Source organism: Juglans regia, chromosome 14 (assembly GCF_001411555.2).
Source record: "Juglans regia cultivar Chandler chromosome 14, Walnut 2.0, whole genome shotgun sequence".
Lineage (NCBI taxonomy): Eukaryota > Viridiplantae > Streptophyta > Magnoliopsida > Fagales > Juglandaceae > Juglans > Juglans regia.
Window position 1 is genome coordinate 16,228,418 of NC_049914.1, and position 26,023 is coordinate 16,254,440.

General features: G+C 36.2%; 1 protein-coding gene across 1 annotated transcript; it reads left to right on the forward strand.

Moving 5' to 3' along the window:
* The first annotated feature begins 17,124 nt into the window (after positions 1-17,124).
* Positions 17,125-22,072, forward strand: LOC108989705 (probable serine/threonine-protein kinase PBL18). Its single transcript, XM_018963420.2, has 6 exons — positions 17,125-17,397; positions 17,849-18,174; positions 18,276-18,411; positions 19,690-19,826; positions 19,929-20,052; positions 21,514-22,072. Exons 1-6 carry the CDS (start codon positions 17,205-17,207, stop codon positions 21,891-21,893), a joined length of 1,296 nt encoding a protein of 431 aa, XP_018818965.1. The 5' UTR covers positions 17,125-17,204; the 3' UTR covers positions 21,894-22,072.
* The last annotated feature ends 3,951 nt before the right edge of the window (positions 22,073-26,023 follow it).

Sequence of the window (26,023 nt, forward strand, 5' to 3'; positions counted from 1 at the left end):
AAATGGTAGCCCGGTGGGTTTCATTCATAGTTCGCAAGGCCTAAGACAAGGAGATCCATTGTCGCCTTTAATGTTTGTTACTGTGATGGAAGGATTAGGTAGGATGATCTTGGCTTTGGCCCATCATGGCTTCGTGGAAGGATTCTCGGTTGGAACCCCAGGTAGGGGCATCATTAACATATCTCATTTATTGTTTGCAGATGATATGCTTGTATTTTGTGGCTCAGATCATAATCAAGTGCGGGCTTTGAAGGCGTTGCTTCTGTGTTTTGAAGCAGTGTCTGGTTTGAAAGTGAATTTTGATAAGTCTATATTGGTACCAACCAGTGTGGTGTCTAATGCACTGAAGCTGGCTCATGCATTCGGTTGTAAGGTCACCTCTCTACCTTTGAAGTATATGGGTCTTCCATTGGGGGGTTGGTGCAAGGACGCCTGTTATATGGGAGTCGGTGATTGAGAAGATAGAGAAGATATTAGCGTGTTGGAAGAGAATGTACCTATCGAAAGGTGGTAGACTTACCTTGATAAAGAGTACACTCTCTAACTTACCTACTTATTTTTTATCACTTTTTCCTATACCTGCAAGTGTGGCAGGCTGGATTGAGAAACTCCAACGTGACTTCCTGTGGGCTGGTTTGGGGGAGGAGTTTAAATTTTACCTGGTCAAGTGAGAAACGGTTTGTCGCCCAATATCCAATGGTGGTTTGGGTATTAGAAATGTGAGGACTTTCAATCGAGCATTACTTGGCAAATGGCTGTGGAGATACAATAAAAAAATCAGAAGCCTTGTGGAGAAGGGTGATTGGGTGCAAATATAGCGATATATGGGGGGATGGTGCACTAAAGAAGTTAGAGGAGCTGATTGAGTGGGGTTGTGGAAATATAATAGAAGAGGATGGTTGGTCTTTCTTCGATACACTCGTCTTCTATTGGGCAATGGATCCAAGATTAAATTCTGAAAAGATACTTGCTGCGGAGATAATGCTCTTCATGATGCATTTCTATCATTATTCCAAATTGCCAGTGCCAAAGAGGCTTCAATAGTGGAGGTTATGGGAATATTGGGTGAGCAACTTCATTGGAATATCAATTTTAGAAGGGATGCACAAGATTGGGAGTTGAACAATTTTACTGATTTTTATAGTTTTTTGTATTCCGTGAAGCCTAGTAACACACATGAAGATGGATTGTGGTGGGTACCCATCGGGAAAGATGATTTTTCAATTCGCTCATTCTATAAGGCTCTTACCCAAGATCCCAACATTCTCATCCATTGTAGGAGGATATGGAGACACAAGGCGCCCCCCAAAGTAGCTTTCTTTGTGTGGACAACATCTTTAGGCAAGATTCTCACAACTGATAACTTGAGGAAGAGGCGGATTATTATAACAGATTGGTGTTGTATATGTTGGGGAGGGGGCTAGTTGGAGAATCATCTATTGTTACACTGTGACATAGCACGGGCTTTATGGGATGGGGTATTGGGTAGAGTAGAGTTGGGTTGGGTCATGCCAGAGACCGTGGTGGCAGCCTTGGCCTGCTGGCCAAGTATTGGAGGGGTACATCAGATTTCAGCAATCTGGAAGATAATTCCAATGTGCATCATGTGGTGTCTATGGCAGGAACGTAATGTGCGGGTGTTTGAGGACAATGAGAGATCGCTAGAGGAACTTATAGCTTTATTTTATAGCACGTTATGTACTTGGTCCATTGTTGTTGATTTCAATGGCATGACCCTTCATAATTTTCTTATTTCCATTGCACCCTCCTAGTCAGGGTTGTCTATTGTATATACTGGGCTAGGCCTATTCTTGGAGTAATATAATTTATTTACTTATATAATAAAAAAAAAAAGATTTATGGGTTTCGAGTTTTTTGAAATCTCTTCAACAGTGTACAAATTGGCATGTTATACGCCAATTTCCATTACAAACACATCATGCCGAGACATATGAAACCCACCATTCCAGCTCCTTGCAAACACCGCACTCCAATTCGCAGATCTAACCATAAACTCCATTGGTCTCATTCTATCACCATGACGGCTCCAAGGATGTGCTCCTTCCAAGTATGTGAATTTAGTGTGGCATTCATAATCCAAAATTACATTATTACCATACGAGTTGCATTGCTATGTTGGATGTGAATGCATTGATGCATTAATGTTGATATGCTTTGATGTGAGCCAAATTTTGTGTATTGATAGTCCTTGATGTTGGATGTAAATGTATATGCTCAACGATTTTGCTTCTTCCTCAGGTTGTAATAAACTGAGGAAGCATGTTTGAAAATTCCGTGGGAGTTGTTTGGCTCACATATATCTTGCTATATATAGATGAATTTCTAAATAGGAGTTGCATAGGAGGATACTTTAAATAGGAGTTACATAATTCTTTTTACAATTATAAATAGAAGTTTCTATGCGTGCATGTGTCTCATAAGCTAGCTGGTCTCCCAAACTGTCAATACAAGACTGTATTAACATTACACTTTTCCTCCCGAATCCATCTAATCAAAGCATTTCCAAGAAATGAACTTTCCTGATCATCAACCTTCGATTTCATCATGTAGTTCTTTCGAAAATAAATTTTGGGCATGTCAAGGGTTTCAGCTAAGCAGCCATCTTTTTTTCCACCTCAATCCCATCTAAATGCATGATGACATCCCAAAATCAGGCTAGCTAGCTTTTGTTCTTTTTATTATCTTGCCTTTTTCTACTAGATCAATGATAATTAAGATGACTGCTGAAATATTCATGATTTTATGTAAATGTTTCTAATTGCATGCGAATGGGCCTCACAAAATTAATGTAAAGATAAGACATAATTTCCAAAAAACCCTCTAGTTCCAGATTTCAACCAATGATCAGACACTAAATTGCCTTCTAGGATATCATCCCAAATAGCAAAGTATGCCAAGGTGAACATTACTCATTTCGAAACCAATTAACCAGCACTGCACAGACTCAAAAACAAGAATTTTTTTACAAATAAACTCAGTTGCAAACAATAAAGAAGACCTTGCTTGAGAGCCTTGAATGATTTCAACATCATTTGTGAACAGAGTTATATTTTTTCTACGAGTAGAAAGATGATATTTGTGTCATGGTAGTAATGTTTCAAATTGTATGGCATATTACTCACTCAGAAGTTTATAAAATATAAGCAAATTTGTAAAACCATATATACTTATCTTGTGGTCCACCATACCCATATAATATATGAAGAAAAATCAACTGTGAGAAAATAGTATGGAAATAATATGGAAACAGTTGTTGAAGAAGAACTGCACATTGCCTGTGGGTACGGGGTTTGAGCATGTTTATAAGGAACGTACAATCCTATCTTGTAGAACTCGATTTATGAGGTAAGTGATAAGTATTATTTTTATGTGATTTTTATCACTTTTTTATTTATGAAAAAAATATCATTTTCCCTTCAATACTATTGATTTTATTTTATTTCTACATATGTTTATTTATTTTCTTGGATTTGAAGGAATGAGAAGATTTAGTGCAAAATGAGAGCATTTTGGTACAGAAGAATAGACTACGAATCCAGACAGATGAGAGGCAGCGAGATCTAAAGAGAGCCGATGAGATTTGGGCAAGAAGCCTTGTCTCGAGGGCAGTAAAGAAATCTTTCTCGCCCAAAGGCGAGAAGACTTACCTATCGGTAGGCAAGGAGAGGCCCGTTCCTTTGTGATCTCCACATCCGTTCATTTGTGACCTCAACGCCCGCCAGTTATATTCAACGCACACGGCATCTACCCACCTCTACCCTCATGAGTTCTGCAATCAATCTATTGGCAATCAAATCCTCCCAAACTCTGCAAATCAAGTCGTATATCACTGAATCTTCCATTTTAGATAATTCCGTTATTCTTGGGATAATTTCTTTTATGTTAACATTTATATTTAGAAACTATTTTTCAGATCTTTAGGCTAGATTGTAGCTACAATTATCTTGTTTCCAAATTTGAATTTCGACATTTATTTAATCCCGTCTTGTGAGATAAATAGGGGTCCTCTTGAGTCTTTGGTTCTGAGTTTTAGTTTTGAGTTTTGGAGAGTATAAGTTTAGGTTTTGATAGTTCAGAACGTATTCTTGAAGTGTTCTTTCAAGGAGGCAGATCTGGGGGAGCAGAGGCGAGAGCCGCATGTTTCATCAACTGACTCTAACGAAGAATACCGGTTTTATTCTTTTTATTTTTAATTTCATTATGAACTAATTATATTTTCTAGAGTTTTGATGTAGCCTAGCATTGAACACACAGTTTATATCCAAGTTGTTTTATTTTTAATATTTCTATGATTGAGTGTTTATTCATTGTTCTAATGCTTACAATTTTTTAGCTAACTATTGTTCGATCTTTTGGATTGCAATGAGACCGAGAGGTGATTTGTGATTAAAGCTCTAGGATTAAAAACCATTAGTTGAGCGAAAGTGGAGATGCTTTACCGCGGCTAGTGTGATTTTCAAGAAAAATCTAAAGAACTTAATGAGTCTCCAATTAGTTAAATTCACATAGAGATATGAAGTCATTAGTTGAAGATATGTTTGGTATTGTTTGAGAGAAAATATTGAAAAGTTAAGAGATTTTTATCATCAACTTGGGATAATTGAGATTCTATAACAAGGAAGAATAAATTGTGTGGAATTTGTTAGGTGAAGTCAAATGCTCTAGATTTATTCTTATTATTTTTAAAATCTTATTTTTAATATTCTTTTCTTCAGTTTAATTTAGATAATCTACTCTTCAAAATTTGGTTTTCCAAATAGTAATTAATTTAGTAAATTTTAATACTCAATAGCATAATTATTCACAGTGAATTCGATAGCCGTTTTCTTTAAAACACTTTACTACTTGTTATGATTTTGTGCACTTGCAGATTTATTTTTAAAATGAACAATGAGTTACCTCCATGAATTTTTTCGTGGTAACAGTGCCTGCCACAGGACGAATGGGGGCCCACACTACTTACTTTGTAACAAGGACCAGAAAAAAATACTGGCCTGCACGTGAGGGAGGGTGTTGAGGAATAACCACGCATTGTGTATGGATAAGGTCTTGGGCTTGTTTATAAGGAATGTGCAATCCTCCTTATAGAACCGGTTTTATGAGATGAGTTAAACTCATGAATTTCTTCAATAGTAATGTATGGTTGGCACGTTTGTCTTTTGTAACTAAGAAATCAAGATTTTGATCTAATACATGTATTACTTTATATACTGCGAAAATTATGAAAGCCAATCTTTGCACTGGGTACAAACTCCTCAAAATCAAAATGATTTTGACAAAGGTTGAAATAGATACAACAACCCATTTCAGAAATGATAACCCTGTAGATCTTTCAATTTGAAGTTTTTTCATCCAAAAGTTGTGGCACATTTTATTACCAAATAGATCAAGACAAGATATATATGAATTCAATTACCAAATCAAAGCACCTATGTATTAGTATGAGTACATTTTATTAGTAATTAAAGCAACATATATACACATATGAACATGATCAGATTTATGTTGGTATGTCATGATCATAAGCTTTGATTGGTTACAATGATGTGAACAAAAACTATGTCATTTGAGTTTGGGAGACCAACATATACATTTGGCTCACATCAAATGTATTGACAGTCTTCATGTGTGTACTCATAGCTTATTACTGACTTAATTCTATGCGTGCATGTGTCTCATAAGCTAGTTTTGTCACATGATCTTTTAAGCTGTGTAATTTTGAAATGAGGGATCTCTTTTGTAATAATTAGGAGAAGAACCTGAAGCTTTCTATTTGTGAAATCTGTGGAATGTTTAGATTGAAGAATACATGCTTCAACATCATTCTTATTCATTATTCATTATACATGTATCACATTACTGTTTAAATGCTGGAATCATGGTTAGTGCCTTGTGTGGGATGTTACAGGCCAATCCTCATTAGTCAGCTGTTATGCAGTTTTGTATACTAGTGGTATATTTATGTGCAAATTTTCTTCACAATAGAGACAAAGAGTCCTAATAGAAATAAAAACTCACATGTTCAACACCTATCTTTTATTGCCATTCATCCATTTTATTGCAGTTATTTATATATTTTTGTTGGGGGGGTCAGTTTAGTTGGGCTAGTTCCGATAAAAATTAACAAGTCAGGCCTTTGAAACTGATTTCTTACAGCCTTTCAGTTCTTCACAGCATAGTTAGTACATTCTTCACAGCCAAATAGCCTTTCTTTATTTTTTTAATATGTACTTTTTAATTAGTTTATATTAAGCTTAATACACTTTGGTCTTTTCTGTTGTGATAGTGGTACTACTTACGCTCTTCTCTTACACATCGTCCATCTCAATAGGTATGAACTATTTGACTCCACACCCATTACCTTTGTTACGTGTTCGTAATAAATTTTCTTTAGTACTCAATTATCATGATGTGCAATAATAAACAGATTTTGCATTGCTAGTCTTGTATTGCTGTTTTTCATGTATGAACAGTTTTTTTTTTGTACTTGAATGTGGCTGCTTTGTTTGCTTATGTTACAAACAAATACTTGAATGTGGCTGCTTTGTTTAATTATTATGACCAAATCAGATAAAGGCAGCAAAACAACCACTATGCTGCAATCTGCATCTGGCTTACATGTCAAAGAACTATATGGTTTTGGCATTTGGGTTAAAGTTTAAACCTTGCAGATAGATTCGTTACTAAATATTAGCTTAAATAAAATTAAATAAAAGTTACTTTTTTTTTTTTTTTTTATATATATCTTGGAACTGTAATAGGTAGGAAAAGCTACTCCAACAATATCTTACTTTCTTTGTTTTGTATCTTAGCTTTTCCTATGCATCCAACAGCGTGTGTTTACACAAGAAACCTTACAATTAACACCAGAAATCAGCCTCCCTTCTCCAAATATCCTTTGTCCACTGGTTCCCCAGCCTTATTATTTTTTTAAATATCTTATAAAATATATTATCTTACTAGATAATGATATATAGTCATCATATTGCATGTTGAGATAATATTTTTTTGAAGTCCAGCACTTTTTTAATATTTGATTGAGTAAATTGCACACTTCTCAATAAAATGAATTCATCACAGACCACAAAAGGTAACCTCTCAAAAGCTCATTATTTTAAGGGGCATTTGTTTAAGAGAGAAGGAAAATATAGAGGAAAAATCAGTCAAATAATCAATATGCTCACATCCATGATCAAGTTCATAAACCTTTGATGAGTACATATCTTTTTGTACTCCTTTCCCCACAAATATTACTATAATTTCAGTGAGATGAAATACTTGTCATTCTTTGAAGTAATAGTACTAAAAATTAAAGAAGCCCTCAAGTGTCTCCAACTAGCTGTGCTCCACATTTCTCAAAGCCTCCCTCAATTTCTTTATTGGCTCAAAAACCATTATCCAATTTAAAATTGAAATTTATAAATAAATAACTGACCACCAATATCATTAGAATACTCAGGTTAATGCATTGCTTTAGTACCCAACTTATTATGATGTTTAATAAAGAACATATTTGCATCACTATTCGTAATATTTGTGTTTTTCATATCTTCACTATCAAAATAAATGCTTGTACTTGACATGAGGTTGTGATTTTGCATATATTACAAAAAAATACTTGCATTGTCATATTATCAATCTCTTAGCTATTCAACATGGATGATCTGAAAAATATGACCCGTGATCGTGAAATTTGGGGCGATAGCATGAAGGAGGTTTTTGTTGACATGTTGTACTGGGACAATCTTCACAATAGATTAAGGGCTGGAAAAATCACGAATAGAGACCATATAGAATATGCTGAGCGACTCACCGTTATTGGTGTAAAGGTGTTTGACTCGAACCAAATTCAGGGCAAACTCCAAAGGTTGAAGGGTCTACAGCGTTTGTTCACCGATCTAATGAGCCAAACTGGTATGAGTTAGGACCACGACATGAAAACGGTAGTGGCGAGCGACGAGTGTTGGGAAAATGCCCTCAGGTTAAACATCTAATATGATTTTTCAATTAAACTAAGCATATTTATTTCAGCAAACAAAATATAGTTTTTTCATTACTACGTATATTATTCACATGTGTATGTTATGGAAATGTTAGGTGAAATCAAAATGGGGGAAGTTTCATACCTTCATATGCCCAAAGTACAAGGAGTTGTGCACCATATTCGATGCTTCTATTGCTTACGGTACTTTGCAACACACGTAAACACAACTGCCCCCAGATAGTGACGAGGAGTGGTGGCTTGATTCGAAGATGCGACGTTGGCGCTTCCGCATTAGGCAATCGACTGGGATCGCGCATTAAGATTGATGACATGGATGAGTTGATGGGGATGGTGTCACATTCATGTAGTGTATCGACACATTCATCACGTAGGCATAATAAGAAATTCAACCAGCTTGATGAAGACATCTATACATCCCTGGAGGAGGTGAAACACAAGCAGATTGGGTGATGTAAGCGGTATGAGGATGGCGCTGGTATGTTCTCAGTGAAGCGCATCAAAGGATCGGAGCCTACTGAGGCCAACAATGGGGCTTACAATCCGCTAAGTCATTGTATACATTGCTCATCGAGATTTCCCCAAGACTGGAGGGGGCACAATGGGTTCATGCAGTGAAGGAGTTACTTGATCCTTCTATGCAGCGAGCCTTCTTGTCGATGGATGCCTTCGGGAGGGAACTTTGGGCTTGAAATTGTACTCTGCCATAACTGAGGATAGTTGATTTATCATCTATTTATTTGAGTGACTGCTACTTTATTTGTTTCATGAAACGATTATCTATGACTGCGATGAGTTTATGTAAAGGCTAATTGTGTTGTGTTAAACTTTTTAGATGACATGCATTTGGTATGAATGCGATATTTATTAATAATATTTTTTCTTGACAAGTATATGTTGGATGGTTGATGAGAACAAGAATAAAAAATATAGTTATGCTTTCTGTATTAAAATATAATGTTGAAATTATACGGTACTTAATTTCTAATGTTTTTCTGAGAATAGTGTAGTAGAACGTGGTAGAGCATGAATGCTGAGAATTGGTCAGCGGGAACTTCGTCGATGGGCGTGAACCTTGATGAGCTCATCTTCTCTGATGGGGATACGAGTGACAGTAGTGGTGAATTTACACAAGAGACGGTTGAGATCATGAACGTTATTGGGAATGTCCATCGTCGATGGGGACTGAATCTTAGATTAACACAACATAATATTGGCTTGCAGGGACATCAATATATACTGAAAATTTTGGGGGGTAATCCGACGAATTGTCAGTAGTTATTCTGAATGGAGGTTGAGGCCTTCCGTGCCTTATTACATAACAATTGTTTTTTGAGAGATTCTAGACGAGGGGTGACCATCGAGGAACAAGTAGGCATATTCAGTTCGGTAGTGGCAAATGGAGAAGCACAACGCATTGTGGGCCAGCGGTTTCAACATTTGATAAGTGTTATTTTTATGTGATTTTTATTACTTTTTTATTTATGAAAAATATCATTTTTCCCTTCAATACTATTGATTTTATTTTATTTCTATATATTTTTATTTATTTTCTTGGATTTGAAGGAATGAGAAAATTTAGTGCAAAAAGAGAGCATTTTGGTATAAAAGAAGAGACTACGGATCCAAACCGATGAGAGACAGCGAGATCTAAAGAGAGCCGATGAGATTTGGACGAGGAGCCTTGTCCCGTGGGCAACAAAGAGATTTCTCACGCCAAAGGCGATGAGTCTTTCCTCTCTGTGTGTGAGGTTGTGCACCGGCTCCACATCATGTGGCCACAATGAGAACCGCTAATAGTATTATAGCATAACTGTGGTGGACCGCATTTAGGTCCGTAACTTGCACATCCACCCATAAAATCGCATTGGTACCATGCATCTAAATGACCATCTTATAAAACTTATCTTGTCTTACACTTGATTATAAGAAAGCTTACATAACTTGATCATAAAAAAACTTACGTGTCTTATGCATATGAGATGCATGATATAATACATACATAATTATAATTTCTGAATTTGAACATGATGCGGAATGACATGATCGTATGATATGCTGGATGACATGTTTGCATAAATAGTTGCATGCGAGATACTAAAACACTGCTTTCAAGAATTAGCTTTAATAATAATTTGTCTAAACTGACATGTGATGGTTTTAATTTGTGATCAAATTACTTACATCGTTGCGCTGCTTTCTGAATCTACTTCGTCAACTGTTATCTATATGAAGTACTAAATGGTACTAATGTTTCTCGAAAGACATGTCGTAATATTCTACTAATTAACACATAACATAGAAAATAATTTAATAAATATTTTATTTCATACAAAATCATTGAATATTAATATAATTATTTAAAAATAACATCTTTGAAGTTATAACTTAGTAGGAAATATATTTTATCTAGTTCTTAAAATAACAGTGAAAAATACGCGGTTCATGATTAGACTTAAATAATAATTCATATTAAAATTCTTGTAGACTGTTACTATTGTTTAATCATAATTAAATACTTAATAATATATTTTAAACCACTTAATTATTTTAGGTAAAACTAAGTTTCTGGGAAAATATATTTATTTAATTAAAGCCCAACGACAAAGGCCCATGTAAAACACAAGCTGAGGTTAGAATTAAGCCCAACCTAAAATCAAGCCCCAACGTAAAAATCAAAACCCAACATAAAAATGTAAGTTCAAAACGTATTTTGTTTATAACCAAGGGCATACTTGTAATTATGTGAAAAAAATCTACCCTTTTGTAAGTGTAGCTGACTGAAGGCTTAGAGCACTGGCATTGGCTTCATCAAAAGCCCAGTCAAATGCAAATTTTGCATATATATCGTTGAAAGCATCTGCATTGAAATGACTATAACTCCTTAGCTCAAGATTTGAGCTACAATGAATCTAATTCATTTTTCAAATTTGAAGAGTACTGTTCATAGACCAAATGAGATTTTTATTCCAAAATACGGAAGAACAACTCTCGGGCTATGGACAATTTTGTCTAGTCTTCGAAATCTTGATGCTTTGCTTTCAAGAAGAGGAAGCTGTAATTCGTAGCTTGCAAACATTGTTTGGCAGCATAATTGTTGACTACATGATTGTAGTCTTCACTAGTGGGCTGATCTTGAAGATAATTAAAAATTATTAATTAACATATTATTAGTGTAATTATAAAATATGGTTAATGTAATTGTAAAATATGAAAAAAAATAAATTAAAAATATTATTATTAAAAAAATAATATTATATTATTATTTTGATGAATCTAATGGCTAATTTAATATGGGGTTATGGCTAGAGAGGTTTTAGACTTATGAAACATATATACTTTTCATCAAATTTTAGAAATGACTTTGATGAAACCAATATCAATGCTCTTAGAAATTCATTTCAACTTTGTAGACAAACAAAGGTATTTTCTTGAGGGAAACACAAACTGTGCGACAGATCCTTACCGAGAGAGCAAACACGTGATGGAGATGGGGCTGAGGTGAGGTTGGAGAGTGCAGCGACAAAGCACGAGAGTGGCTGAGAACGTCGAATCTCGATGGCTAAGCCTAGAATAACGATGGCAAAGTTCAAAAGGACGTGCGGCAGATCTAGGGTGACCGGAAGCTTCTGGCGGTAGTTTCTATGGAGTTTGGCTTTTTCACGGCAACCATGGGCACGGTTGGTCGTCTCTGCCACTAGTTCGTGGTGCAATGGCCTGATCTCGGGTGGCTGGCTAGCGTGTGCTGTGGCTGAGGGAGGATACGTGGAGGAGACGGGTGGTGTATCTCTAGGCTATCTGTGACTACTGCGGCGTGGTGTCGCTTGCATTAGAAACGTGGTGGCTTATGGCTTGGTCTAGGTGCGGCTAGGCAATAGGCTATGAAGGGAATGTGTGTGTGTGTGTGTGTGAGAGAGAGAGAGAGAGAGAGAGAATACAGAGGTTATGGGTGGCTTGGGGCTACGTTCTCTAAGATGTGGTGGCTGCTAGTTACGGTTAGGGGTACATGGACTCACCTCCATGGAGGTCTTTGCTTGCTCTGTTTTGGCTAAAGAAAACAGAGGACGTGGGAGGAGCTTGCGGTGGAGAGAATTACCACGTGAGTTGGTTGTGGGTTTTAGTGCAAGGCAGTGTTAGGCGGCAATGTATGCAGGGGGTGGCGATTGTTGTGGCAACCGTAAAGCTTGAAGGTAATAAATGTGCATTGCAAGGGTCTCTCTCTCTCTCTATATACATTTATATATATGGAGTGGCTGTAGTGGGGTAGTTCATGGGGAGGTTGTGCATTGCCAACATGGGTTGAACGTGTGGCAGTGGAGAGGTTGGGATGCCTTAGGCTAAGACCACCTCCTTGGTCTCTCCAGAGAGGTAAGTTGTCAGATAGTTAAGAAACTAGTCAGCTCTTTGCTGTGATAGGGATTGGGATAGGTTGTGAGGCAGCCGAGAGGCTGGACCCACTCTCCTTCTTGAGGGGACCCGCTTTTATGATACTAGTGAGAGGTTGGACCGCTTGTAAGGCTGGACCGCTCTTATATTTTTAAATAAGAGCACATTACAGTGTAAAATTTTAGACCAACAATTAAAAATACAAAAGTTCAGTCCAACAATTAAAAATATTAAAATGGTTGTCTGTTGTTGTATCCAAATGTCTCTTGCATGCTGTTTACACCAATCTGCCTGCACTCCCTCTCATTTAGGCTAGTTATACTTCGTGGTGCAGCAAGATGCATGTTTGAGTCCTCTAATGAAATTCTTCAATATATTAAAGAAAATAATCGTTTGATGATCATGCATTTTACTTTGTTTTAATGGTTTTTGTTTTTTAATTTGAAGTCTTCTTCAATCATGTTAGAATCAATCCACACAGGCCAATCATTTGTTTTTCTTCTAATTTATTTGGGTGAAATTTATTTTTTCAGCACAGTTGATTTAGATATGGATGCTACACCTACTGGAAAAGATCGTCCACAAGGGGATGCCACATGACCTACATTTAGACCCACATCTAGTCCTAGTGGGGGTAGTTCCACCCCTGGTCGGAGTACTTCCACCCCTACACCTACATCTAGAGTAGTTACTTCCTATGAAAGTAGTCGAGTCTCAATAGATATAGAAGATGATGATATGCTTAATGAGGAGGAGGAGATACATATTGATATCAATCGACCACCATGACCTAGTAAAAAAAGGTCATGGACATAAGAACATTTCACCAAAATTTCCTGTGATTGTGAGAACCCACAAACTTGATGTCACCACTGTGGGCAACTTTGTGGCTGTCATTCAAAGAAGTAAGTCACATTCGTATTAATAACACATCTTAATGGGTGCCAATGGTATAAGATACACAAGGGGTTGGTGGATACTGATCAGACCAAACTCAGTTACGAAACTTCTACGGCCACTGATGGTATGTAGCTTAAGAAACTGTCAATCCTTCAATATAGTGAGAAGATGTTGAAGGATTTGCTTGCAGAGATGATCATCGGTAATGAGATCCCTTTAACCACAATTGACAAAAAAAGTTTCCGTAAATTTGTGCACACTCTTGAGCCACGATTCCTCATGCCTTCATGGTATGCGATGATTCGAGATTATTTGAAGAAGCATACCAAGGAGAAGACGGAAATGAAGGGAATGTTTATTACCACTAGCTAGAGAGTGTCATTTACGACTGATACATGGACATCTATATAGAATGACAACTACATTGGGATTGAACGTTACACAAGCGGATTATTGGCTTCAAAGAAATTGTTGATCATAAGGATTCATCCATTGGGGCGGAGATGGATGACTATATAAATGATTCGGGGATCAGAAAAGTATTTTGTATCACAATTGATAATGCCAGTGTCAATGACACTTCAATTGATTTGTTCAGGAGGAATATGACGATAAAAGAGGATATCATTCTTGAGCACGAGTTCATCTATTTTCGACACTGTGCTCATATCATTAACCTCATAGTTACTAAGGGGTTTAAGGAGATTGATGATTCTATTACCAAAATCCGCAACCTTGTGAGATATGTGAGAGCTTCCCCCCAAATGCTTGCCAAGTTTAAAGCAATAGCCGAGCAGTTTGAAATCCTAACATCTAGTATGTTGAACTTGGACGTTTCAACTCGATGAAACTTTATATACATGATGTTGGATGTGGCGCAAAAGTACAAAAAAGCGTTTGAGCGGATGGAGGTCTGAGGTATGCTTTGCTAGAGTTAGTATGGGGGAGAAGGGGGCTCTGTTTGCCGGGCACATTTGATTGGCCCAATGTGAAGTATTTTGTTCAATTTTTAAAGTTATTTTATGAAATAACTCTACAGATATCTAGTACCATATATACTATTGCGAAGATGTACTTCGACAAGCATTTGAGGCTTTATGACCACTTGCAACAAAGTTGTATTGACACTGTGAGATTGTTGAATGCTATGCCTATGATGATAAAATTCAAATATAATAAATATTTGAAAAATATTGAGAAGATAAATAGATTATTATTTGTGGCTGCGATCCTTGACCCCCTATATAAGTTGGTTATTATAAAATTTTGGATTATGAATGTCCTTGGGGATGAGAAGGTTGATGAGTTTAATAGAGAGCTAAAAAGTGATATTGACGACTTATATAGTGTAATACAACAGTGATTAGTCTTCAACCGAAGGTGGTAGCTCCTTACGCCCGACCGGCTCGACATCTTCCTTACATGACACACATGCACAGAGTTCATCTATTTTGATGCGACGATATCATCAAATCTGTGTATCAAGAAATATTATGCAGTGTAAGTATGAGATTGAACGTTATTTTATGAAAGATGTCGAGACACCTACTAATGCATTTGATTTAACTTGGTGGAATGTTAATTCCACTAAGTTTCCACTCCTTTCCCGAATAGCCCGGGATGTGCTAGTCATTCCTATCACTACGATTACCTCTGAGTCGACATTTAGAACGGAGGTTGCTTTTTGGATGTTTATCAGAATTCATTGGCAGCGATAATTGTGGAGGCCCTCGTTTGCACACATAACTGGCTAAGTGAAATGCCCATTGGGCTATATACTGTTGATTCTGAGAGCTATAGACTTGAATTGAGTAACTTTATGCTTTTAAATGATTATTTATATATTTTTAATATTTTAATTATTTAAGTTATAATTTTTATGATTTTGTAAATCTAGCTATGAACCTTGCAATAATTGCGGATGATTGAGACGAACGCATCGTAGGATGAAGATCCTCCTTTATTGGTGAGAAATGAAATACCCTTTAGCTTGCTTGCTTGAAATGAAACTGGGCTAGGCCATAGGCTTGCAACCCACTTCAGCTCTGATTGGAGTCGAACTTCGACTCCTATCAGAGTTAGAGTCGAAATATGAAATGACCTCCAAGTCAGAGTTGAAGGTTGGATGTGGGCTTTCTGACTCCGTTAGAGTCAGAGCCCACCCGTAGTCATAGAGCGAGTACAAGGCATCAACACCTAGTTTGAGTTTATATCCTAGTTGGGCCATGGGCCACTCCATGTTATTTTGTTATTTCCTTTATAATTTAGGGTCATTGTTGTTTAATCAAACTAGAGTTGTAGTGGGTAATGAGTTTGGGCCCTTCAGAGGACTTTTCCTTTCGTTGTTATTTTCTTTAGTAGGGCTGCAAATAGTCCGGTCCGGTTCGAGGATGGACCAAATATTTTCGGTCTATCATTTTTCCGGACTGGACCGGACCGAACACCCAAAGGGATCAGCTATCGGTCCGGTCTGGTCCAGTCGATCCGGCCTAATTGTTTTTTATTTTTTAAATAATTAATAAAAAAATTATTTGAAATACTAAATTAAATTAAGTGACTTATTAATATGGATTATGTAACAAACTCAATAAAAAAATATTTTATATAGTCAATGATAATAAATTAGATGAAAATTATATTATTAATTTATATAATTACTATATAATTAAAAAATTGATATTATATATTAGTTAATTCATAGAATATTAACAAGTGTTAATAACATATTTAAAATTTTATATTGTTAATAGTGATAGGTTAGATGAAGATATATATAAAATATTGTTAATTTATAGAATATTAACAAGTATTAATAATATATTTAAAAATTTATATTGTTAATTGTACAATTATTATATATAAAATACATATAAAAAATATATTTTTTTTTATTTTTCATTCGGTCCGATCCGGTTTGGTCTGGAAAAACCCTAGACCGTGGACTGGACCGAAACTTTTCGGTCCTCTAAAATGTGGACCGGACTGGACCGGTCTAAGTCTCAGTCCGATCCAGTCCGGACCAAAAAGGTCAGTCCGTTCGGTCCGACCGGACCGTTTATCACCCCTATTCTTTAGTGATTAGTTATTCACGGCCCATGTAAGAGTCATCATGTTTATGAGCGAGCCAGGGGCTCTCTTGAAGCTTGATATAATATATTTTCTAGTTTCTCTCTTCTTCTATTGGAGGCAAGGTCAACTTCGAATTTGACCAATTTTTTTTACTCTTTTTCACAATTTTTATTCACCCAAACACCTACTATTGTGTATATTATAAAAATCTAGATTCGATTAGATACTAGAAATTGCTTAAAATATCAATAAATAGTAATAAAATAATTTATAAATAATAGAAGAGTAATGCTAGATAGAAGCCACTATAGCAGTGCATACTTTGCACTCACTGTGTGACTGCTTCTAGTTGATTGTTTCTAACACTTACTTGGAGAGATGTGTAGTCTAGATGATGCCACATCATGTGTGCAAAATTTATATTTTTAAGATTGACTTCTATCTATATTTATTCTTATAAAAAATAACTTATCAACTTCAAAAAAAAAAAAAAAAAAGTAAATTACTACTGGTCTGATTTTCAGTCAGCCCACGAGTTCCCAGTCTGCCATTAGGCCCAGTACCCCCCATCCCCCTTGACCGCATTTCACAAACGACGGGGAATTCCGAGTCCTGACTCCCACGGGGCCACGAACCAATTGGGAAACGAACAGGTCAAAGTTTTGAACCATAAACTCACTTATGGGGTATGTGGGACCCACATCCAAAATTATATTCATTGATTTCTCTATTCACCCAACGGCAACAGGAAACGACTTTCTTCTATTTGATTTTGACCAAGAAGAAGAAGGAAGAGCAGCCACCATCGTCGAAGCCCTAATCAAATATGAAAGGCCTTTCTAGTTTCTTCTACTGCTTCTTTGACCTTTACTTCTTGCGCTTATCCCACCCTGTCTATTTCCCTTGCTTTCATTTTTTCTACGGGTCTTGGAGACTGCTCCGTCTCCCTCAATCTACAATGGGAAACTGCTTCCGGAGACCCGCCAAGTGTGCTCATGCTTCTTCTTCCAATTTTTCCGGTAACTCCATTCATTTTTCCTTACCCAATTCTTCTGTTTCTCTTCTGTAATCTTTACTGCTGTATTTTCTATACGAACACCGACGGCTATCTCGTTGCTGAACTGTTTGTATCTAGTCCATTTCGGTTGAAATATGCAAGACCTCGGTATCGAGGATATGAGCTTAAAAAATTGATACTTGAAAATTTAGAGGGAATTTTTATAGATCAGAGTATTTGGAAATTGCCGCTAATCAACGTATTTTTAAATAAGAGTATTTGGAACTTTTTGAGTGATAGAATATGCGACCTGGGATTTTAATGTCGTTTTTCATTCCATGATTTTCTAGCATGTTATATCTGATTCCATGATCTTAGATTCTTATTTGTAAAAGAAGCTTTTTCTCTTTTCTGGGTTTTGTTTCCAACATGCTATTTTCTTTTAAACCCAACTCTCTCTCGTTCTTTTTCAGGAAATGAAAAGCCTAATTGTAAGGCAAAGCAGGATTCCACAACTTCCAGTGAGCAAACACCTTTGGGAAATTCGAGCACATCCTTTATAATATCCAAGGCTGATACATCTCTCAACGGCCATCCCAAGTCCTTTGTATTTAGTGATCTCAAGAATGCAACCAAGAGTTTCCGCCCAGAAAATTTACTTGGAGAGGGAGGGTTCGGGTGCGTCTTTAAAGGATGGATTGATGAGAACACTTTCGCTCCCACTAAACCAGGAACTGGGATAGTAGTTGCAATAAAGAGACTCAAGCCAGAGAGCTTTCAAGGCCACAAGGAATGGCTTGTATGTGCTATGTGGATTGTAGAAGTAAGCTGTTTTCTTCCCTTTTGGACCTTAACCAAAACTTAACACTGTGGTCTTTTCTGGACCTTTCAAATTGGCAGGCAGAAGTTAACTATCTAGGGCAGCTTCACCATGAAAATCTCATGAAGCTCATTGGTTACTGTTCAGAGTCTGAGAACAGGCTCCTTGTATACGAGTTTATGCCTAAAGGAAGCTTGGAGAATCATTTATTTAGAAGTAAGTACATTCCCTTCCAAGAAAATGTTTACCCGCCCTGTTCTTGTTTTTTAATTATTTTATATTCTTCCCTCAAGTTATGTTTTAGTAAAACTCTCTTCGCTGTCTTCTGCCGTTTAGTCTATAAGCACAAACAAGTAAAATATGTGTGCTTGTTTGATTTTATGTGTTTTTTCGTTTTATTGATTTTCTTCTTTCCGTAATTGGGAAACAAGTGAACGAGTGGTATCTGTTGCAGCAGACGATACTTCAGAGATTATAGATATAGAGAATAAATGCCTGTTTAAAGTGTTTCTTTCCAAAGAAAGGGGGCAAAATACAATGCTAGAAGAGGCTGTTGAATTAGTATCACTTGCAATGTGGGTAGGCAGTAGTTAGCAAAAATACAAGTTGAAATTATAGATATAGAGAATAAATGCCTGTTTCAAGTGCTTCTTTCCAAAGAAAAGGAGCAAAATACAATGCTAGAAGAGGCTGTTGATTGTATCACTTGCAATGTGGGTAGAATGTAGTTTGCATGAAATGCAAGTTGACTTGTTTCTTTCCCCTGAGCAAATGAGTTGAAAAGTACATACAGAAAAATGACTTGTTTCCTCAGTTTGCATCCCAAGCATTTAAGGAAATGTCTACCTATAATTTCCTGAGTTTGTAGTGAACTTTCCATATTAGACATCCGCCTAATGGATTATAGAGTTTCCATAAGATTAAGCTAGCCACCTACTAAAGGAAGTGGAAGTTAGACCTTATTCTTCAGAGTGCAAAAAAGAGAAATCAATGATGGTGGGGGGAATAGGGACAGAAAACAAATCATTGACAAACCCAACTCTTCATCAATTTACCAACTCTTCACAGAATAAATTATTCTAAGCATGAGAACCAATATCCACTTGAAAGCTTGGACTATCTTGGAACAAGTCTGGTAATTATGGTTGATAATTTTTCCAGAGATGTGAAACAGACTTTTTTATTATTATTTGGATGTAGAAAATTAACACGTAGTTGGATCCGATTTCAGTAAAATCTTTCTCAAAAACATGTTAAAGTGGCAAGAATGTCAAGGGACACGATGTTTCAAAATTCATTTTACTGAAAGCAAAAATTCTGTAGACAACAGTTTATACTGTCCCCAGGAATCAAAGATAAGTTTTTTGAAATGCGTTCCTGACATGCTACAATACCATTTCTTGTTTCATGATATTTCTGAAGAATAGAGATTATGAACTTAGATAATTCACTCTTAATTAATAATACAAGGACCATTGTTTTGTTGTTTTGCAGAAGGAGTTCAACCTCTTGCTTGGGCTACACGAATGAATATTGCAATTGGTGTTGCACGAGGATTGGCCTTCTTGCATAGTTTAGATGCCAATGTAATCTTCCGTGATTTAAAGGCTTCTAACATTCTACTCGACTCGGTATGATAAAATGCTGAAATGTTTCATTTTGGGTTTAGAAGTTTGGCAGATATCTGCCACGTAAGTTATTATGCCTGACCGATTAGTGTTAGCATTTTTTAGGATTTCAATGCAAAGCTTTCAGATTTTGGTTTAGCAAGGGATGGACCAACAGGAGATAATACCCATGTTTCGACCAGAGTTGTGGGAACCCAGGGATATGCTGCCCCAGAATATGTAGCCACAGGTAAACATTAGCTTTATGTCTAATCTTTGACTGGCTTGTCTTTATCAACAGATTATATTTATGGATACCCCTGTTTTATTCTTTTTGTGCCTGCGGGGAGGGAAGGGGGAAGGGGGAGAGACGGAATCATTTTTTTTTTCTTGTGCAAACCAGGAAAAGAAGACAAGCAAAAAGAAATGAAAAACTATAAAAGATTACATAAGAGATCCGATACCACAGCTATCCTGAAAAACTGCGTAGTGTTTGTTTATTTACATATTTTGGCTTAATATTACCTCATAGAGAGGCTAGAGCATGGGCTGCCCCAACCGGTATTGTGAACATTCTTCAGAAGCTTAAGTTAAAGAACAATCACACTTGCTTCTAATATACTATACAAGGAACTAAAGGCCCAACCTTTGGGAGAGCTGGAACATTAGTTTTTTGTATTCTCTTGCAAAGCAGGAGAATAAAGCAAAAGCAAAAAGAAACCCAAAAACTAAAACATAAGAGATCCCACGCCACAGCTGTTCTAAACAACTGCATACATATTTTGGCTGAAAACTAGCTCATAGAAAGGATATAAACTGAAGATGGTGCAGGGGGGGTCCCTGACGCTGATAATGGCTAGGGCATGGCCTGCCCTAGCTAGTATCATGAAAATTCCTTGGAAGCTTCAGTAAAAGAACAATCAAACTTGCTTCTAATATGCTATACAAGGAATTCTAGGCCCAACCTTGATCTGAATGTCTCCCCATTTCCGAGCTTCTCCTTATTATACTGCAGTAATATTCCCCCACTTCAAAGAAGCAGTAGGGTGGCTGCGCTAACCCCATAAAGCCTTGGGATAGAACACGTCTTTCTAGGCAGTAATCAATATGAAGTCTAGAGGAACCAGCTACCAGGCTGTACTTTTTCAAGGCCTCACCTGCCTTCTATTTGTTGTCTGCACGTATTTTTATCTTTTTATCTAGTAGAGACTCCAACATTTTCACTTTCTTTCCACCATTTTCTTGTGGATTTGTACAGTGTGGGAAAATTTCCCCATTCTGGTGGGAGTAAACCAGTTGCACTTTCTTGTCTTTCTGCTTTATACTTTTCTGAGTTTGTCTCTATGAACTAGAAATGAGGTTTAGAGTTCGGTTTTATTGAAAAAATAATAAATAGGAAAAGAATGCTAGAAGAGAAAAAGAAAATTAAAGTAGCAGAACTGCTACAATTTACAAATGAAACAAATGTTGGATGCAGTTTCTCCGTTTGAATTTTGTTTTATTTTTCCTTTTTTTTTTTAATAAAATGAAAAGAAAGCAAACAACTGTGATGAGATATAACGTGCACTGTTCTCTATGTTTTGTTGTCATTTTCTATACCATCTTTTCCTTGCTCGTGTAGTAGATAAAGAGGAATATACATTCATGAATCATGATGAGTAAACATTACAAGCTACTCTGCCCCTTTTGATGAACTGGTTAAACCAAACAGGTCACTTGACTCCAAAGAGTGATGTTTACAGCTTTGGGGTCGTCTTATTAGAGTTACTGTCAGGAAAACGGGCTATGGATGATGATAGAGCTGGATTTGTAGAGGAAACCTTGGTGGATTGGGCGAAACCATTTTTGAATGACAGCAGACGAGTTTTGAGGATTATGGATACCAGGTTGGGGGGTCAGTACTCCAAGAAAGGGGCCCAAGCTGCAGCTGCACTTGCATTACAATGCCTTCACAGAGATCCCAAGAATAGGCCTTCTATGGTTGATGTTCTATCCAACTTGGAACGACTCCCCACATCGAATGTTGTTTCCAGGAGCGCCCAGGCTAAGGTTGATCATCACAGGGTCAAGCATTTGAGTCACTCCCACTAGACAACAATTGAACTCAAACAAACTATGTATGTATGCAGATAGCCACTTGGTTCTTTTGTTTCCTTCAAAAAAAAAAAAAATGGAAGGCTTATTGTTAGAGAATTATTTGCTACTTGAGTCTGTAAATTTTTTCATGTGCTACTGTGAGTGATTAATTAAGGATCAAAGTCATCTACAAATTTCTGTCCGAATAATTCTTAACTCGGAGAGAAGATAAGGATAACATGCAAGTCCTATCATGTTTAAACTAGGATCCACACTGCTTATAGGCAACATTCATATTGTAGGAGTCACATATTATGTTTCTCTCTCTCTAAATTATAGATAATATAGGACATACTGTAGGAGCCACCGTTACTGTCCCCTCCGCACCCTGTTCAGCCCTCGAATGTGATTATAATACTTCGAGCATAAGATATATATTATGACGCTTTCCAAAGATACTTAAAGCCATAAAATGTTTCTGGATTATTATAAACATCTCGAGTTAAGATACAAACTATGTCCAAAACTAACCACATACATCGACATTATAGGATACATTGTTTGGATGTTGACAAAGGTACCTGGCCAAGACTTTATCACTTCTCATTACATGACTTAAAATAAACAGGTTTGAATTTGATATAAATGAATTTAGGTCAAACCGGATTGACAACGATATAAAACGACTAATAAATACGTCAATTAAGAGTTGATGATTTGTATAATTTTTTTATATTTTATCACTTTTTAATTTTAAATTTTACTCTAATTTTATTTATTTTTATTGATTTTAGGCTTTATTATTATTATTTTATTTTATTTCAGATTTTAGAAAAATAAAAATCCAAATTTTATAAATCCATCATCTAGAAATTTGTTGTCAATTAAATGAAGAGTTTGAAAAATAAAACCAGAGGCAGGTTTTATGGAATGGAGCGTCAGACGTGGAGCAATACGCGTGGGGCCCTTTTGGTTTTGACTTGGAAATGAGATGCAAAGCTGCAGTTTGACTTGGCATGCAATACGGTGAAGGAAGCGAGCTTTAGGCATAGTTTGTTTTGAAAAAATATCTCATAATTTTTTTAATTTTTAATATAAAATAAAATAAATAATTTAATTTTTTTAAATTTTAAAATAAAAATAATATTAAAAAATATATTTTAATAATATTTTATTTAATTTTTTAATTTTAATCTTATTTTATTTCATCTCATTTTCAAAAACAAACGAAGCTGGGCTCTAAAGTCTAATCAACGTGCTACGCGGAAAAGCAGGATTGGCATGCGGGACGAAAAGCTGGAACGGATTGGAGTGGATTCGAAATTTAATTTGCTTTTTGCACGCACGGACGTAGGGGATTCTCTTGTTTTATTGGTTGGAGGACGCAAGCGAAAAAGAGAAAAGAAGAAAAAATTTGGAAGAAAAACTGAAGAGGAGGCGTACGAAACAAAATTGACGAGGACGACACTGCGGATTACGACTGAGACACGGAGTGATTGGAGCATTTTTTTTCCATTCTCTCTCAAAAAAATTATGATAAATTTATTTATGTTGAATTTAATTTTTATTATAAATTAATTTTTTTTATTTTAAAAAAGATGTAATCTAATTCTAAACTATGTTTATTTTTTTATTCTAATTTAAAATAATTATTTTTTATATTTGTCTGATTTATTCTGAGCTCATTGCTTTTAATTAACTGTCCATTAATTAGATGAGTTGAATCTTGTGATTTACTGTCGAAAGAGAGAATTATAAGATAGATCTTGGATAATTCTGCATAGGTAAATATAGAGATCGAAAGACTTGTATGAACTTATGTAGTATTAAAATCATTGATCTTATTACTTTCTTGCTTTATTAATTTGCATACTCTTGTGTAAAATGATGAACAATAATAATTTTTAATCTCGTCCCAGCTATTATGTGTTGGGCCAAATTCTCGTCCCAGCCTAGCCCTATCAGGCCAATTGACCCGTTGGGGCTTCATTAAGTCAGGTTTCCTTTACACAATTTGGCAGGAACAAACAACAGGCCAAAGGGCCTCTCTATAGGGAAAAGGTCGACCCATCGAGAAAGGGATGGAAAATCAAGGTGGTCGTGCAAATACACCCTAGTGGAGTACAGCCAAAAGAAGCCGACGCTGTCGAAGTAGGTCAACCATTTCGGCTAAATCGATCAGGGTTCAAGTCAGGTCGGAGTGGGCCCCCATGCCTCAAGCTTGGGAGGGGTTGTCACATTAAATGCAATGAAGTACCCTATCAAGAAATCAGCCATGTCAGGCCATGCTGATCGGAAGATTAGGAGGGTTACTGCATTAAATACTATGACATGCTACCCCAATAAGAGCTCAATCAGATTGCTTAGGAAGAGAAGACAACACTCACCTCCGAGCGGGATACAAATAGAGAAAAAAGGAAAGAAAGTAAAGTAACTCTTTCTTTGGCTTTCTCCTAAGAATAATAATAAAAAAAAGATGTTTAAAAAAAGACTGATAAAGGCATCAGAGGCGATTCCCGCCACCACCTTGAGCTGTTTTCTTTATCTGGTCCCAAGTTAGAGATGTGAAAGGTGTGCAAAATATGTCATCAACATTATGTATAATTGGTTTTGGTATTAATCATAAAATACTTTATCATGAATCTAGTTGTAATATTAATGATTCATATCATTATCCTTGTATTACATGCAAAATTATATTAATTAGGTAAAAATAAATATACGTGTTAGCTCTATCTATTTATATGAAACAAATTGGATTAGGTCATATTCAGGTTAATCCAATAAGAGTTGATTATTATATGGATCATGTTGTGTCAAATCTATCTAGGTCGTGTTAGGGTTTTAGGGTAATTAAACAAGTCGAGTTTGGGTTGATCTATACACTCATGACTTGACACGATATGAAGAGAACCTATTAGACTAAAAAGTGAAGCATTTTGTGCATATTAGATGCTAACATTTAAAATGTTTCGTATAGTGATGGGACTTGGAGCTAAGGCAGTATAGCCTTCTAAAAACATACGCCTATTAATAAAGCTTACATACGCCTATTAATAAAGCTTGAGGCTTATGGCCAAAATCTCATTTTCCCACTTTGTTTTGCTCTAAAACATAATAGATCTCTGGTTTTGGGTGATCGAATGAGAGTTCTAAGAACCAAATTTCAGGGTGAATATCCTCTTCTATATGTCATTTTCTTTCCTTTGAGGATGAACTTAGTTTAGGACTAATGCCTCAATATGATCATTTTGTGCAAGAACATAATGTTTATAGTCACATTTTCGGAGAAACACATGTTCTCTCTTCATATATCAAGACTCATGTTGGAATTTGATATTTTTACAAGTGTTTAACCACATAACTTGTGGAATGTTGTCAAATGAAACTTGTGTTGGATTTTGAACCCAAAATATTTGAGTTGTAATAGTCTCTAAGGTTTCTCATTCGGAAATTGCTCAGTCTCATTTTGATACATTTCGCAAAAATTTAAAAATGTAAATCAAAGTAAAAGCGGCCTAGACACTATCCAAAATTTGTTCTTCTAGAAGTCTATTACAAGAATGAAAAAAAAGTCTATGCACTCCCAGGATTAGTCGGGACGTTGTTCCTGGACACCCAGTGCCAATAAAAAATAAAAAAGAAAAAAAAAATAGAACCACAATGCTCTACCAAAATAAGTCACCCCTTCCAGCATTTTTTTTTAGGTCAGGAGTTCGCCCTCTGGAATCCACCACCGCATCCAGGGTTGGGGCTCCTATCCGTGTGCCGGGGTGTGGGGTGGACCCATGGTTTGTTCATCCCCATGTCCACTGCCCACCCACGATCTCAGCCAAAAAAAAGAAATTCAAACACATGGTGGAAATGAATAAAGTTACAAAATATTACAAAAACAACAAACTACCACACAAAAATACCTTCAAATTGGAAACAATGAACAAACTAACAAAGTTATAAAATACAAAATACCACAACAACAACAATGAAAAAAGTTAAACTAACCCTCCCCCCCTCCCCCCAAAAAAAATGACACGGTTTTCAGAGTTTATTTTTTTATTTTTAAAATATTCGTTACCAAAAGGACATCGTTTTGGTAATGAATATTTTTTTTAAATATATATATTTTCGGGTGCGGAGGGAGCCTG